At 38.4% G+C, this 17,337-nt stretch overlaps 1 protein-coding gene across 8 annotated transcripts in view; it reads left to right on the forward strand.

The window, feature by feature from the left end:
• The window catches only part of PTPRD (protein tyrosine phosphatase receptor type D), a 500,784-nt gene extending 483,613 nt beyond the window's left edge, over positions 1–17,171 (forward strand). For 6 of the 8 annotated variants that reach the window (XM_040962882.1, XM_040962877.1, XM_040962878.1 and 3 more), the window contains 7 exons: positions 4,205–4,490; positions 4,937–5,115; positions 5,725–5,851; positions 6,071–6,196; positions 9,058–9,212; positions 11,452–11,587; positions 13,470–17,171. In XM_040962882.1, coding sequence (XP_040818816.1) covers positions 4,205–4,490; positions 4,937–5,115; positions 5,725–5,851; positions 6,071–6,196; positions 9,058–9,212; positions 11,452–11,587; positions 13,470–13,538 — 1,078 coding nt within the window. In that variant the 3' untranslated portion in view covers positions 13,539–17,171. The remainder of the gene's footprint in view (positions 1–4,204; positions 4,491–4,936; positions 5,116–5,724; positions 5,852–6,070; positions 6,197–9,057; positions 9,213–11,451; positions 11,588–13,469) is intronic. The other 2 variants (XM_040962883.1, XM_040962884.1) reach the window with 1 other exon arrangement.
• The last annotated feature ends 166 nt before the right edge of the window (positions 17,172–17,337 follow it).

A 17,337-nucleotide genomic window follows, 5' to 3' on the forward strand; every position in this document is an offset into this window, starting at 1 on the left:
AACTTTCTTGATGTGACCCTTTGCTCGGCACTTTGGAGCACATTTCCTGAATGTGTCGTTGATCCAAAAGAGGGCTTAATATATATATATATTTAAAATTTTATTATTGATTTTTGCTTGGAAAATTGACCTAGTGAATGATGAAACACAGTCATCGCAAGCAAGTCGCTCTTTCCCTCAAGCAGTTACCAGCTGGCATAACCAGGAATCAAAAACAATATCCTATTGATTGTTTATGTGAAAGTCATAGTGTCAGAGAAAGAAATCGAGAGAAGAAACATTGAGAGAAAGAGCTTCCGATCAGATCACAAATTCACTCCTTAATTGGCCACAACAGTCAGGCAGATGCCAGGATCCGGGAACTCCATCTGGGCCTCCCACATAGGTGAGCAAGACCCAACCGCTTGGCACATTAGCAGGAAGTTGGATCACAAGTGAACTATCTGGGACTTGCACTAGTACACTGATACAGTACTTGATTGTTGAACGATAGTGGCTTAATATACCTTGCCACAACACCAGCCCCAAAAAGGAAGACTCCCTTTCAAAGAACACATCCCAGGAGGTCAGTATTGAAGAATTGTTACGTTCAACAGGTAGAAATGCTGAAAAGAAGTAAATGTGAAAGTTGGGGTTTGTAGTTGGTTAGCTGTTCATGTGGTTATTTGATATCTAAATGAGGCATTAATGTGGTCTCCAGGAGCCAGGGATTCTGTCTAGCTTTACTGCATGTTACACAGCATATGTCACAGACAATCAGTAATTATTTGTGGGATAAGAATCCAGAGACCAATGAAATGTGCACCAAAGGGCAAAAATTGAGAAATTTCTCATCTGTGCATGAATTTGGAAAATGGAGAACTTAGGAGAAGATGGAGAATTGATGCTGTAGCACATCAGTAGGTAGCATTTTCATCAGATGAGTGTAAATTGTAATGTAAAACAACTCAGAAGCAATGTGTTTTGAATGCAATCTTTCTTTTCATAGTTTTATTTAAGTAATAATCTTGAAAATTTCACACTTGATTTTTTCCAGCTCCAGCGTATCACTGATGTATAGTAGCATATAACTGTAGAAGCTGAGTAGCATAGAAATTTGTAATTTATTGTTAGTGCAGAGCAAGAGGCAAACATAGTCCATGGTGATTCTTCATCTTTAGACCTGAATGTCAAGAGAGAGGGAGCAAGCCTGGGAGGAGGTGATGTGAGAGCAGGAGGTGCTGATTAAGCTTTAAGTCTGTTTATTTTTGAGAAACTTGGAAGGTTGCTTGAAATATAGGTATCTGCTGATAGCCAGTGAAGGGGCCATCGTTTTAGCAATCATTTCTTTGAAGACTATTACTGAAGCATGAAGGGTAATGAGAGAAGGAAGGATACAACTTTGGAGACATTATCCGCACTTTAAGGGCTGGCAGAGGTATATAAATCAAAGAAAGAGACGCAGATGGAACAGTTCAGAAAAGTAAGTGGAGAAACAGCAGGGGATTAAATCAGAGGGAGGGGGCATATGGATAGACTCTGTGTGTGTGTGTGTGTGTGTGTGTGTGTGTGTGTGTGTGTGTGTGTGTGTGTGTTATAGAGGAGTGGGCTAAGACAAAAACATACTTGGCCATTGTGCTTGATTCAAGTGGCAGGAAAGCAATGGTTGAGCAATAGGGGTCCCACATGAAAAGTGCTAGGTTTCAGTTTCTCAGAATCTGTTTCTCTGTCCCTGTTCTGTCTCCTACCGTGAACTGAGTGAGTGTAGGGCAGTTTCCAAATGTTAAGTCAGAGATGAGACAAGCAAATGAGCTTTTACTGAACTCTGCCTCCTCCATGCTTAGCTCTGTGAGAAGGCTTTGGCCTGCCATCTCATTTGCCATTGCAGTGTAGGTGAAAGCAGAAAGTTTGTCAGATGTAAGGGAGGAAATGGAAAGAAATTTGGAGGGATGAAAATAGCCTTTAAAAGCTAAATCTCAAATGATCCTGTAGTGATTTTCTTCTAAGTCTCCCAGCATTGCATTGCCTGTTCCCTTTTGTCGAGTTTAGAACAAATATAGGATCCCCTTTGCTGATTGCTGAAGAATCTGCTTCCGAAGTAAGCCTACCGTACCTGCATGGACTGGTCATTTACACTGGGCCTCTCAGGTCAATCATTCATTCATTACCCTTTGTGCAAACATAATTGAATGCTTACTCCAGTCTTGGAGCAGGGCTTGGTTATAGGTGGCTGCTATACTGGACAAGTTAATACTGTGCCATGTCCGGCACTGTAAGAGGGGAGTTTTTAAGGCACCAAGTAATTTGAGACAGAGAGGAATTTGAGACAGTAGAACAGTGGGCATTCACAATGGTGGGAAAACTTGGCATCTAGCAGATTTATTTAGTAGGACAGCCTAAATGCAATGGGGTTTTTGCGAACTTTTGCTGTAGTGGAACCACCACGCTGATGGAACTCTGCTAACACTTGGCATTAAATTTCTGATGGATTCTTTGCAATGGCTATGCTGCATTTCTAATTTCTTGTATCCTGGAAGGCTTCTGCATGATATCTTAGTGTCATGTCATTTTGTCCTCTTAAACCATGAACAGAACCTTAGAATAAGTAATCGGGATCCCTCCAACATAAGACATAAAATGGTAAGCAATTTTAAAATATGTTGTATCAGATTCTCACTTATCCTAGTCTGTAGACCACAGGGCATCTGTGTGAAATCAGGATTTGATCTATATTGTTTAGTAATTAAATTATTATTAATTATTTCATTAAACTCGCCTTCTTGCGTCTTACAGCGAATTAGTACAAAAGATAAATTGCTTTCAGTTGAGGCAGGCATGTCGGCCCTCAATAAACTTACTCACATTAGAGTTCCAGCATACAGAAAGTTTTACAGGTCACTCTTGAAACAGTCAGTCAGCTGACTTATGAAAGATATTCTTTCTCCTTTGCGGTTCCAGCATTCTCAAGTCTTCATCTGTCCTATCCTACAAGTCACATTTCAAGTGCCACCACATTTATTATGCCAGTTATCTTTTTTGTGTTGTAATTATGTAAAGCAGTATGTCCCTAGTTAGACTTTGAGATGTAGTAAAGTAGGATCGAAGTCATACTTGTTGTATCCCCAGTTTTCTTACCAGATTACTTTATTATTTGTTGTACATTGGATAAAAAGGTTGTTGACTAAAAAGATTCATGATGGGATGGACAAACAATTGAACACGTTGATACAGAGATGACAGGAAACAACAGCATGTAGCAGATACGGGAGACTGTTACTTGAAGTGTTGGTGGATACGTATGCCAATTCCAGTTGATTGCATGCTTATCATCAGAGAAACAGGTATAAGCAGAGACAAGAAACACTCTTGGATTGAACCACACTTGCCACATACATGTATGGACCTCAGAGGTCTGATTAAATAGAAAGCATACACAAAGAGGGGGAGCAAGAAAACACCTTTGACTGGTTCACTCCCCAGATGGCTGCAATGACCAGAGCTGGACCAAGCTAAAGCTAGGACAAGGCCTTGGAATTCCATCTGTAACTCCCAGTAAGCACTTGGTCCATGTTCTGCTGCCTTCCCAGAAACAATAGGAAGGAACTGGATTGGAATCATCTGTCACCAATTTGGGATGATGACATCATAGGCCACAGCTTAACCTGCTGTACCAAAATGAAGCTCCCCTGTCTCCCCATATTAGTATTACATTTGCATATTTCCCAGTGAGTTGTTTTAAAAAATATATTAATTAAGTTATAGAAAGCAAAATGCTTCAAGTTGAATGACATAATAGAAGTTTGTTTACTTATTTTTTGCTTTCTCTTTTTTTTTTGTTTTTGTAAATTGACCTCATCTAGACTGGACACTTAGAAAATACTCCAGTTATATCATAAACAATATTTTAAATGTAAAGAGATCAAGCATTTTCATTTTTTCATAATGGTTTCACAATCATGTCCACCTTACAGGATGAATGATGTGGTGATTAGGTGGAAATTATGGATGTAGTATGGATATTTGGTGATGGAGCTGATGCTACTTGGTATTTTATTATTCAGTGCTCTGGTTATGACATCTTGATAGTGCTTTGGATTTTAGAATGTTTGAAAACCATCTCAATGGCTGCTTGAGTTAAAACCAAGTTTGTAATACTAGAAAATATGTTTAGTATACTTGTATCCTGATGGGTTTATTTGGCTTTTCTTCTCTATTTTCCTTGCAGTGCGGGAGTCGGCCGGACTGGTTGCTTCATCGTAATAGATGCCATGTTAGAAAGAATAAAGCATGAAAAAACTGTAGATATTTATGGCCATGTAACTTTAATGAGAGCCCAGAGGAATTATATGGTTCAAACAGAAGACCAGTACATTTTTATCCATGATGCACTTTTAGAAGCAGTGACTTGTGGAAATACCGAAGTGCCAGCTAGAAACTTGTATGCCTACATTCAGAAGCTGACACAAATAGAAGCAGGAGAGAATGTCACAGGAATGGAGCTGGAGTTTAAGGTATGGCATTAGAAGCAGCATGGTTATTCAGAAGGAGTTCATTCTGGGATTGTCATTGTGTACTGGGTTTATTTTTCTAACCTTTTCAATTTGTGCAATACAAAACTCATTTGACCTTCCCTCGAAGTGTCTGACTATAAGAAACTTTCTTCCTCTTTTTCTCTTCTATTTTTTCCTTCCTAACAATACCCTGAACCTTTTGTGTCTTACTTTACATTGAGAGCTCGTATACTCAGAACACAATATTTAAAAATTCAAGAGGCTCTACGGATTCATTAGGTTGAGGCAGAAAGCAGTGCTTTTTGAGTAGCCATTTACTTTAAAGCAAATAAAAGATGAATAAATAAAAAGGAAACTCTTTGGTACATTACATTTAATACATTCAAACCATAGGCTAAAATTATCTTGGTTGAATTTTTCCTTTTTGTTTTTCTCCCATTCAATAGCGTCTAGCCAGCTCAAAAGCTCACACCTCAAGGTTCATCAGTGCCAATCTTCCATGTAATAAATTCAAAAACCGCCTTGTTAATATTATGCCATATGAATCCACAAGAGTATGCCTGCAGCCTATCCGAGGCGTGGAAGGATCTGATTACATCAATGCCAGCTTTATTGATGGATACAGGTAGATGCTCTTGCTCCCATGACAGTCCAACGTCTTGATATTTACATGTGTCCCAGTGTCATAACCAGAATGGATTTCATCTCAGTCCAAAACCATTTACTTTCTGCATAGGTCAGCACCCAGTCTCTTGGTATTTCTGTTGTATTATTTGAGATTGGAACAGGAAGCAGTAGCTACGGAGTTCTGAATCTGGCGTTCTGCATGCACTCTTAGAAGCCATTAGGATTTTGAAGGAGTTAAAAAAAGACTCCATTTTGCATCGTATTTCATAAATTTAATAGATTGCATAAAAATCATTTCTAACAATGAAGCCGTACAACTAAGTGTTTCTTAAGTGATTTGTGTGACACATGAAATTGAGCTATTAACATACCACTAAAATTTAAACAATAGTGATACAAACGTACATCATAATATTAACAAAGCAGTGCAATTTCCAGTCTTCAAAATACATGGTTTGATGAAACAATGTTAACGGAAATGTACTACAATTGCATTAATAATATGTTTTCATTTCCCAGTGCCATGTTTGATATTTACATAAGAAGTGTGGACTTCTATTTGTCCTCTTCATACTTGAGCATGCTCTTTTAATACTCTATAATTTAGACAGCAGAAAGCCTACATTGCTACCCAGGGGCCCTTGGCAGAGACCACTGAAGACTTCTGGCGGATGCTCTGGGAACACAATTCCACCATCGTTGTGATGCTCACCAAGCTGCGAGAAATGGGCAGAGTAAGTGCCCATTGAATTAATTTTAAAAGTTACATAATTGTTCTAAGGATATGCTCTGGTAAAGCTGCTGTCCTTTTTCAATGAGAAAAACATGCAGTTGAAGTTGCTTTGAATTTTGAAATTTTATTAATGAAAAAAAAAATAAAGGAATTAGATAGATGGCAGCCAAAACCTTATATAAACCTTGTGTACCTTAATGTTAATTTTATCTCCTCTTAGGAGAAATGTCATCAATACTGGCCCGCGGAACGATCTGCAAGATATCAGTACTTTGTTGTAGATCCCATGGCTGAGTACAACATGCCACAGTATATCCTAAGGGAATTCAAGGTCACAGATGCCAGGGTAAGTTGTCAGAGTGTTTGACTCGTAACCATGGGCAAAAACACAGTCTAAAACATGCCTCCATGGGAGAAACATTTGCCAAGTGACCATAATGCCAAAGAGAAAAGAAACCTCCCACCCTGGAGGACTTATTTTTTAAAAGAATTCCTCTGTCTGGCATGTGTTCTCACACTGCCAGGTTTGGCTTCCATTCAGGCATAACATCTGGCAGCCCAACTTTGGGAATGCACTTGGTGAGCGTTTGTGTTAGGAAACATTTACTAATTGGTTGACTGTGCTTGCGTTCACCTTCTCAGCTCATTCTCTTTGGAACTTTTTTGACTTCTTCATTACTCGGGGTTGTAAATATGTTGTTTTGCAAAGCCCTTTAGGTCATGTGGGCTTGGAGGTTAATTTGCTATGATTTTAAAACTGCAAAGCAAATGGCATTCTTAGAAGAATGTGACAAGCTTTGCACATTTTAATTGGAGTCCTGGCATGGTTTATTCCTCCGTGTACTAATGTGTCTGTCTGTGAGAGGAGTGGAGCCGGGACCTTTGTGGGCTGAATAGCCTTCTGCATTTCTTCTCTCGATTAGAGTCCGTGACTCAGCCCTGATGTAAGGTGTTCTGTGCATTGAGTCTAATATGTTTGCCTTTTGGCCACTCTCAAACCATGATTACAAACACATCTTGGGGGAAAAAGGGGTCAGTTCAGAGCCCTGATATGTTTTGAAACTGTCACTGTGAGTGGGTTGAATGAATCTCCAGGATAGAGCTATTACTTGATCCACTGTTTTGGTTTTTTTCTTGGTGTTGTTGTTCTGGAAGAAGTTTTCTCCAGCCTCATGTTCAGAGATTGTCTGCTAATCCGCAAAGCTTGGCCCTGGCTGTTGACCTAAAGGGAAAAAAGAAAGTGGTGAACAGGAAAGTTGGCCCAGGTGACAGACCTGCTAATCCTAGAAAGTCTAAAGCATTAACAATTTGGAGGTTATTGTTCTCAAGGCAGCAGTTAAGTGCCTGGGTCTTGTCTTGGAGTTGCAGGCTAGAATGCCTTGTTGACCCACTGTATTAAGTGAATGAATGAGTGAACGAATGAAGTCATGGCCTTCCAGAATGTGAAAGTCGGTATGTTAGAGAGAATATACAAGTAAGCCTAGCAGCTACTTCAGTTAGAAGCAGGAAGCAATCTAGTTTTAAGTGGAGACACTTACCTCTCTTTGTGTCCCTAAATTAAATACAGCTCACTACAAGTGAAACAGAATTTGAAACAGGAATACTCTCTTGTCTCCCTGAGATTATGTAATTTTTTAAGCTATCAAAACCCCGGCTATTTGTGCTTCTGGAGTGTTGCTAATGTCAACTTTCCAGTTTAGAGAGTAGTTGCAGCTTTGAAATACCGAATTGTTAAACAGGTAACCTCTAAATGCAATAAGGTAGTCTCTCTTCCTATTAGTAGAGGTTGCTGCACATGACCTCTTTTTGCTATTACAAGCAACCGTGGTCAGAAACGAAATCTCAAGGACGTTTAGAGGACAACAAACTGCATGGCGTGCCCTCTGCTTTGCTTGTGCTTTTCCAGAAGTAGTAGGAGGTATGATTCTGCTTCTGCGATAGCACTCAGCAAGTCACTTATAGGACCCCGGAGAGTCCTAGAAGTCCTGCTCGGCTTCCCCAGGGCCCCCCAAAGTTGGTGTGATCTTATTTTGCCTCCATTTCCAAAAGATGCTTGTGAAGCATTGGCCGTGTTTCTGTGGGAGCCACCAAGCTCGCTGACACACGCCCACCTCAAGCATCTTGGGAATATGTACGCCCATATTCAAAACATTGCTGCGGGAAAATAAGTATTAATAAAAAAGGAAAGGGAGAGCAAGTTAAAACTTCTTTTCAGTGAAAGGGCCTTTTGGGAGGAGAGCCCCTTCAAATAGGATCAGTCCCTCTTAGTCTGGAGTTTGGATGATTCCTTCTCAGATACATTAAGGGAGACAGTGGATGGGCAATAATTGTTCATTCTGCTTCTAGAAAGGGAACGTTCCTGCAGCTGTTAGTGTACTTCCAAAAATATCATCACATCCAGAAGGATTCAGAAGTGTGTTAGTGTTCTCTCCTCAAACCATTTATGATTTGTGAATCAGAACAATTTTGCCTAATCACTTCGGAAAATAAAGACCTTTCTTGCAGCTGGTTTGTGGTTTTTCTGCCTTTTGGTGTGACTGTGGAAAGCCCCGTGGTCCACAAAGAAGAGGCCTTTTTAGATAAGGACATTTATTTGCTGATCGTCTTGTTGGTATCCTTGGGGGATGCATCGCTTCATGCTTAACAGCATCGTCGCATGGGGCAGAACGTGTCCTCTGCCATGGCTAGGAATTGCATGCCTCTGAGACAGCAGGGCATCCAGGTTAACAACAACCACCCAGTTCATGTCAGATCCACTAAATGTCACCATTTGTCATTTGACAGTGCTAGAAATAAGCAGGCAGGGTTGATAAGAGATTGTCAAGACAATAGCTAAAGTTCTGGTCTGCATGGCCAGCCTAGATACTCCTTTCAAAATTAAGAATTTATCGACATCTGCAATATATAATTCCTTTTTGGGAAGATGGTGAGCATGGACTTGTTTTTGATCTCAGATTTTGAGTCTAGGGTCTCTTGCTACTGGAAAAAACTATACTGACTATACACTGTCTGAAGGGTAGGTTTTCACTTAGGCATTTTGATTTAGACAAGGTGAATGCAAACAGGGTAAGTAGCAGATAATGTGCTTGCAGTTAAACATATTCCTAATTTTTTCTGTCCTTTTTGATTTTAAAAATGTTACTGTTCTTATGGTCCATATGCCTATTGCATCCTCCTGGCGTCTCCTTTGTGACTTTCCACGGAAAGGACGGCCAGTCCCGAACAGTGAGGCAGTTCCAGTTCACTGACTGGCCAGAGCAAGGAGTGCCAAAGTCTGGAGAAGGATTTATTGACTTCATCGGTCAAGTTCATAAAACAAAAGAGCAGTTTGGCCAAGATGGGCCCATCTCAGTCCATTGCAGGTAAGTTCAAGATCAAGCATGTTAAGTGTTCATTTGTGGGAAATGCAATGATAACACCAAAAGTCTGTGTTGTTGTCTGGTCATTGTCTACATAAGCTTACTGTATTGAGTCTGCATGGAATTCGCTTTACTAACAATGTAGATAATCAGAGGGAAACTTTAATTCCACAAGTCTACATAGTCTAAGAAAAAAAGAGAAGCTTTTCTTGCCAGTGGTACCTTACTAGGGGTTGTTGATACACTCCTTACTGATAGTTTGTTCTGTTAGTCATTTCTGATCTCCCTTGCTTTCACCACATTGTCCTGATAATCTTCCTGCAAATCTCCCGTGTTTGTCTTCTTGAGGAAACCATAAATAGCTATCAAGACTTAATGACAGTACTAATTCTTGCCAGCCAATAAGTGATTAGAAGGATACCTCAGCTAAAATGCAGTTTGCTTGAAAATTGTTAATGTATCAGAAAATGAAGCACCTTCAACTTAATTATTTTCAATCGTTTTTACAGCATTTTATGATTCAAGTCATTGAAGTTAATAACAAGTAAATGGTTTAGAGATTCACCGTAAATTTAGTGCTTTTGAAACTTAGCAATGCGAAAACCTCAGAGCAAAAGGAATTCACCTAATTCTATTCAAGGTGAACATTGTATGATGCTAACAGTTTCAAATTTCAGTTTCTAATCATACAAGCAAAATCATCAGACAATTTTCTTAAACTTTTAATTTGCCTTAATCTTTTAAAAAGAGAAAGAAACACATAGTTACTGGTGAGGCCACAACATGGTAGTTATGTGGTCAAAAATGGACCTGACTGAATATGCTTTTGCCCTAGTTCTACTGTATGAAGCTTTGGGACAATAGCAAGATTTCTCTGGACCCCAATTTTCTCAGTATTCTAGCATCCTTGGTTTCTCATGCATACTATGAAATAGGTATCATGTATGTGCATTTTCTTTGCTTTGATTTGCTCGCTACAACCAGAGGACATGTAACAAATAACCCAGAGTCTCAGATAATCTGAGTGGATAGAATATATTAGACCTGAAGTACGTGTATGTTTAATTGTCCATGTTATTGGTCTGAATATTAACTTAAACATTTTCTAATATTCTCCTTAAAGGAAAAGACTAGTGTGCATTCTGAGCTGAAGCCATTCCCATAAGAATAAAAATATAAGTGTTTCTGTGTATGTTAAACCTTATCACTTTCATCCTTACAACACTGTTTAAACATTCCCTTTCAAATAGATGCTATGGCATGTTATTTCACATTATGGAAGTTATTCACTTTCTTTTGCCTAGAAATGTCCTGAAAATAGTACTGCCTTTATTTATATATTAATAACCTCATAGGATAAAGTAAAAAAATTCGCAAGTTATAAGGCCGGTGTCTGCTCTTTTCTTTGAAAGTTCTTAGTAGATAGCCAGAGACATTTTGTTGCCTGTGACCAGTCGAATCAAGATGATAGACTCTGAAGCACCTGGACCATTCAACAAAAGAATCATAAATCACGGTCCTTCGGGACCAAGAAAGACTTTGCAGTTTGAGAAGGGACCTTCAAGGTCGCCATCAGCTGCGTCTTAACAAAAACCGAGACTGCGGCTGGCCAGATCATCAGTCGTTTTGTAAAGACTGCCCATGGATTTTGAAGACTTGCTTCCCATTTTCTGTTTTAGACTTTTCAGAAATTGCAGTTTAAAAAGGGACACACTATTTATATATGCCTGTCAGCTACATCCCCAAGTAAATGAATCCATCCATTTTCTACAGCCTTTGCTCAAGCGTTACACATGCCTTTTAATTAGGATCCAAAATTGTAGGGATTTTTCAGATTATATTCACTGTTTTTCTCATTACCTAAACCTCCAGATGCTCTCCTCCTTCTTAAGTGCACAAGAGCTATGAATTAATTTTCTTTCTTGCTGCTGTGAAAATTCTGAAATTATCTTTAAAAAGTAAAAATAACAGAGCGACTCAAAATCTTGCTAACATGGTAAAAAAAAAAAAAAAGAGTCCTGGAGTTTTAGCTACTAATCATCTAAATGCAGTAGATGAATGTAGAGACCAGTGGCTCTCAACTTTTTTTTTCAAAGATTAGAGATAACTTTGACAATCTGTTGAAAGTTACATTTCAGTAAACAGGGGAAAAAATGCATATGTGATATGTATATTTAGAGGTAGTCACGAACCCTCCCAAAGTCTTAAGCCTAAAATCTCATATCCAAAAACCTTGTTGTAGTGCGGGCGTTGGAAGAACCGGAGTCTTCATAACACTCAGCATTGTCTTGGAAAGGATGAGATATGAAGGAGTTGTAGACATCTTCCAGACCGTCAAAATGCTAAGAACACAACGGCCAGCCATGGTACAGACTGAGGTGAGAAAAATCTGTATGAGGGCTTGACGTGTCAAGATCCTAGATTTTATAAGCAGAACCTCTCACTGCAGTAACTCCCAAAGTCTCATGGAAAGCACAGCAAGACAGAATAGGAAAGTATCAAATTCCTTAGTGCTTTTGAGCCTTATGTCCCGTTTCAATTATGTGACGTCATCAACATCTTACTGTTGTGAAAAATACATCAAATATATGTTAGGACAAACCATGATACGTTGTCACTATTAAACCATGTATATCTTATAAAATGGCAATGTTTTTTATTCCTTTCTATCCAAATTAACATAATATGTAGTACATATATAAACATTACTGGAGATTATGTATTCACATTACATTGTCACTATTTATTAGTGTCCTATAAAATAACAAATTTATACCATTCATTATATCCATATAAACATAATATATAATGCCTCTTTATATATAAATATATAAAAACGGAATGTTCACCACATGATGCACCCTAAGTCCATTTTACTTCATTGTCTTTCAGTCGAGTACATTATATGATCATTTAAATATTTGTGCTCTGCATAAACCTGAGGAATTTTCAATCCCTATGTTTGTTAAGGAAACTTTCTTAGGATATTTCTCAGGATAATAGGAGGTAGTGATTTATCTGGTCTGGCCTACTGGCTGTTCATTTGTAAGAATAAGGGGAGTGATAGTGTTTATATTCTTCAAACAGCCACCAAATCATATAATTTATATGTGTTGCTAAATACATCATTCACAATATCTTCCAGACTTTTGATTTCAAAATAGTACAAGCATTTGGCTTGCAGTGCTCAAAACATTATGTCAGCTTGACATACTTAATGGGTGTTGGGGGTGACAGAGGGAAATTGGACGTTTAAAAAGCCTTAACACTTAGCCAAGCAACTTACTCTGACAAGATAGGAAAGCAAACTCCATTTATTTTGCATTACCATTTTTATGGTAGAGAATTGCACATGTAAGCAAAATAGAAACTATCTACTTTCAGCCCCATTGGCTACTGAAAATAAGTTTCTTTTATGGGGAGAATCCTTCTTTTGCTCATCCCTATAGCTATCTGTAGATTGTAATTTTGCCATCTTTCTGACAATGCCCCGGTTTATTCCAAAACGACAGAGTTCTTCCTTGGCTGAAAAAGACATTCTTTATACCGTTTTATCTTAGTGTGAGCATTTGAAGAACTAACAATCGCCCTAAATTTGACCAAATGGCACAGGAATTTTTGGGTGTGGGCAACCGATCTTGTGGTGCCACTTTCAGACATTCGAAAGTGGGAGATTGCTTACCTGCTGGCAGTGATTGTGTTAACACTGCTTCTCAGCAGCCGGCTGTGACACACAAACATTGGGAATGATGCTAACTCCCACTAGAGCCAGGGCACAAGGATGTAATGTCCAGGCACACTTTTTGAGATTGAAATCTGGTTATTCGCAGCCCAGAAGATGAGTAAATCAAAATTGCCCTCAAGGTGGCTTTGCGTCTACCTTTACTAAGTACACAAGCTAAGAGTGAGTTATCACAAGCAGATAATTGTAAACAATGGCTATGGCAAATTCATTTGGTAGTCATTATTTGATATGACTTAGAAAAGAGTTTGTTCTTGTCTGGACGATGATGTTTGCAGGTGGCATCAGTGGACTTAGACGGGAATCACGTTGATGAGTGAAGTTGATAAACACTCGGTATGGCTGACTCTTCCTTGTTTGCCATAACCCATTGATGCTTAGACTGAGTGACACGAGGTAGTAACTTGGTCCCCCTCGATGTCCTTTTGTTTCCAGTATTAACTTGGATGTCTTGTTATGTTTTGTTAGGAGATGCTCATGGTCCCTTCTCTTCTCTCCCAATGCCTTGTTGCTTGCAGGATCAGTATCAGTTTTGCTATCGAGCCGCACTGGAGTACCTGGGCAGCTTTGATCACTATGCAACGTAGAAACCCCCGACCCATTGTGGATTTTTACTGCAGGCCCGTCAGTATCCATGGAGTCTCTTCTGAGCCATACAGGGCACTTGAGAAGTCCTTCTTAACTTCTAGCTAACAACCACATAGTGGGACTACTACACACAAAACACATTAAAAACAAACTATTCCAGGTGGACCAAGAATTCAGCTTAATAATCTAAAAATATTACAGAGAATCCTGACTTACGGGGCATCTGAAGGATTTTATCTACAGATCCCTCCAGGATTCATCACAAAGGGAAGAAGAAATTACAGCAAAGAACCGCCATCTTGTTCAGGATCGCTTGAAAGATGCACGGAGAAACTGCCAGCACGCAAGACGTTGGCTGGTGCGGCTTCTCACAGTCAGACGGACTCGCTTTGGCATCGCCCCTTCCCACCATATGCTCATAATAACATTGTAGGGGGAGACAGGGTGGGGGGAGGGAATGTTTCAAAAGAAAGTCCTTAATTTAGTTTTTTAGTATTGTAAAGATACTGCTGACCTGTGCTTCATTTCTAACTGTGTACACTTTTTTTTTTAACAAAAATGTATCATTCGATAAAGTGAATTTTTAAAAAGTTACATAACTCTTCATTTTTTTTTAAATTTCCAAATTGTAGGTTTTTTTTAAGCTGTAGAACTGTTATCTGTAATTTCTTGCTGTAGAAATATCAAATAATTTGAAACTTTGCACATTTTTGTGCAATACACCTGATCTACGTTACTGATCTCGTCAGATATTACTTTTACACTTACGTTCGGTTTTGATTAGTGAGACAATACCCGTTCTCGCCCAAGAAAATTTTGTTTTGGTTTGTTTTTAGAATCAACAGGGAGGCGCAAAGTATAAAGTTGCTGCTAACATATATACATATATATCCATATTTTAATAAGGGTGTCTATGTATATATGGACAGTGTGTCTACTCCAAAAGATAGATACAGCTATCATTTCACTTCTCCCATAACTTAGTTTTTTTATTTTTTAGATAGAAAAGCTATTATAATCATGGTTTTCAATTTATTCTTACATTTATTACATATTGACATTTCTTAATATCATAATACTTTTTTTTAAAGGGAAATGAGGAATGCACATCAGTGATTGTCAAACCTCACCCCCTGATTTCCCACCCCATGGCCCTCTAGCGACCCAAGGCATAGTCTTACATACTGTTTTGTTCACTAGGCTTCCAACGAAATTCAGTATTTCTAACACTCTAGTGCAATAAAAAAGTATTAAATATCTAAGAGGTGTGCATGTGGGAAAGGTCAGTGCATATCCCTTCAGGAGGGGAGAATGTTGTAATATATCAACTATCAAGTCTTTTTAAAAAGTATATCCAATCGTATATTGTCTATAGTATGTGTTATGAAATTTGCATTTATGATATGTAACAGGGGCAAAGCCAAACTCATGTCACTCTGTTAAGTCTGAAACATTTTGTGGTGTGCAGCATTTCTGGGAACTGCTGTACTATACTCTGTTTTGATTTGGTTTTAGTTTTGCATTTAGAGTGCCTTATAATTGATGCCTATTTTAATAATGTTTCTTTTTAGCTTGTGGTTCATATTTCCATTAGTTGTTCATTTTCTGTTACTCTTTCAATTAAAGCATTATCTGTTTACCACATGTATAAAACTCTTTGACTAATATGCATTCCTAGTTTTCAGCCAAGTTGAAGATGTTAGTGTTTTACCAGCCCAAAGCACTTGGATTAATCAGGGCCCTTCTTCCTTTCGTAACTGTCAACATTAGGAAAAGCTACTTGTTTTATTTCTAATCCCTTCCAGATCTGTTTGGGAACATGCAGTAGCTGCACCAAACTTATTTTAGTAACAAACAGCATTGGCAGTTTTGGAATATATGTGATATTCCATTAGGACTTTTCTAAAAGGACAATAAACGTATTTATTAGACAAATAAACAAATATATGTATATATATATTTATCTCCAACATAAGTTCTTTAGGAAGCCATGAATGAAGGCATGAGCTTGCCACATCCCACATGATTTTAAAGAACCTTCAAAAAATGCCATGGAACTCAAAAAGCATTTTGTAAAGATGTGATACTTTGATGTCAATCTAACTTCATGGATGTTCTGCATGAAAGAATTTCTGTTTTCATGTTTTTCCCATCACTAGCAGAATGACATCTAAGAGACCAAACACTTGCAAGCGTCACATTTGAGCACTTTTATAAAAAAAAAAAAAGAAAAAAGAAAATAAAAAAAGAAAAATAAATAATTAAAAAAAAAGTATCTAGAAGGCTACCTCAGAACGAGATTCTCTAAACTACATCAGAACCAGAGAAGAATGTGCACTATGTGGGTCTGTTCTTCTTTTCTTTCATTTTGTATCTTGTGGAGATATATCCAAGTGCCAGATCACTCAGTGCTGTAATTTTCTTTAATGAAACAAAGGGGGTCAGATAGGCATTGCATCATGCAGACACGCCGTGTCGGACACATAGACTCTGATGGAGTATTGCAGAGCGGAATTAGCCAAGGAGCAGTTTGTCTCCCTGAAACAAAAACTGCTCATTTGGCAAAAGGGAAGATGACAGTAATGACCAGGAAAAAGAGAATGGGATGCGTACCATAGGCGAACGAGGCAGAGACTATTCCAGAAATCTTACTGTGCAGGAGCTGTTCCTACAACTCACTCCCTTACTGTCATTGATGTGCATTCCACTCTGTACTTTTCTGTACAACTATTCAATCTTCAATTTCCCAGGTAAACATCTTTATCTGCCATTACCATAAAGTTTCCAATTATTTTCATCATCATAACCAGTACGGTGCTATTATTTACCTATGTATGTGTAGTTATGTATAATTTTGTAATTAGTTACAATGGTAAAAAAAAATCAAAATATATAAAAAGTGATTTGTACAGAACTTTATTTTAGCTCTTTTTTAAAAATGATTTGCATGGTTAGACAACGGCGAGGACAGCCAGGGGAGGGAAGGGCCTCTAGGGAACTTTGCACTTTCTATATCTTTGTACTATGCACTGCCCTATTGATTCTACACCCAATAATGTTATTACTTGAACCCATCTGTAAGAAACTGCTTCAGATATTCATTTGTGTGTATGTAAATAACACGATTCAGAAACAGGAAAGTGGAAAATTGTGTAGTAATGCACATTTTTCTCTTTCCTGTTCACTTTTTTATTTTTGTTTTAGTCCCTCATTTTATTTTGAAATTTCCTGTTGACTTTCCTTGTGGGCTTCGATTTCTTTTTGGTTCATGAGTGCCCTGATACTCCAGCAGAGTTCAGAAGGCTACAGATTCATCCTATTCATCCGTTATGTGGCTTTGCCATTCAAGCTTGGAGTGTCTTTACAAAGATAAAGTTGTGTTCTTTGCTCTCGTTTTGGATGCATAGACTGAAAAACTTAAAAACATAACTTGTAAAATGGCTTGTTAAAAAAAAATACAATTACCTCTAATTAGTAGTACGCGTAAATGTTTTACAGAATGAAAGGCGTGCTTTTTATTTTCTTACTTCGTTACATTGGTGGCGAAAGAAGTCTGTATGAAAATCAGTTCTTTGCTGACACAAGTTCCATTTGTTACAAATGAATTCTAATAAAAACGTCAGTGTTATGCAGCCCCAGCCTTTGCTTTTGTCCACTCAAGCACCTGGTTTTGAACGGGCCATCTGTTCTCTTCTGTTGTGCTTCTCGAACTTAGTTCCCCAGTGCAGCCAGCAGTTCTTCCTCCGGAGATGATTTACAGGTGCCTAGCTGGAGGTGAGCGTCCGCATCACTAAGCAA

Source organism: Ochotona curzoniae, unplaced genomic scaffold, assembly GCF_017591425.1.
Source record: "Ochotona curzoniae isolate NIBS_2020 unplaced genomic scaffold, NIBS_Ocur_1.0 scaffold_3208, whole genome shotgun sequence".
Lineage (NCBI taxonomy): Eukaryota > Metazoa > Chordata > Mammalia > Lagomorpha > Ochotonidae > Ochotona > Ochotona curzoniae.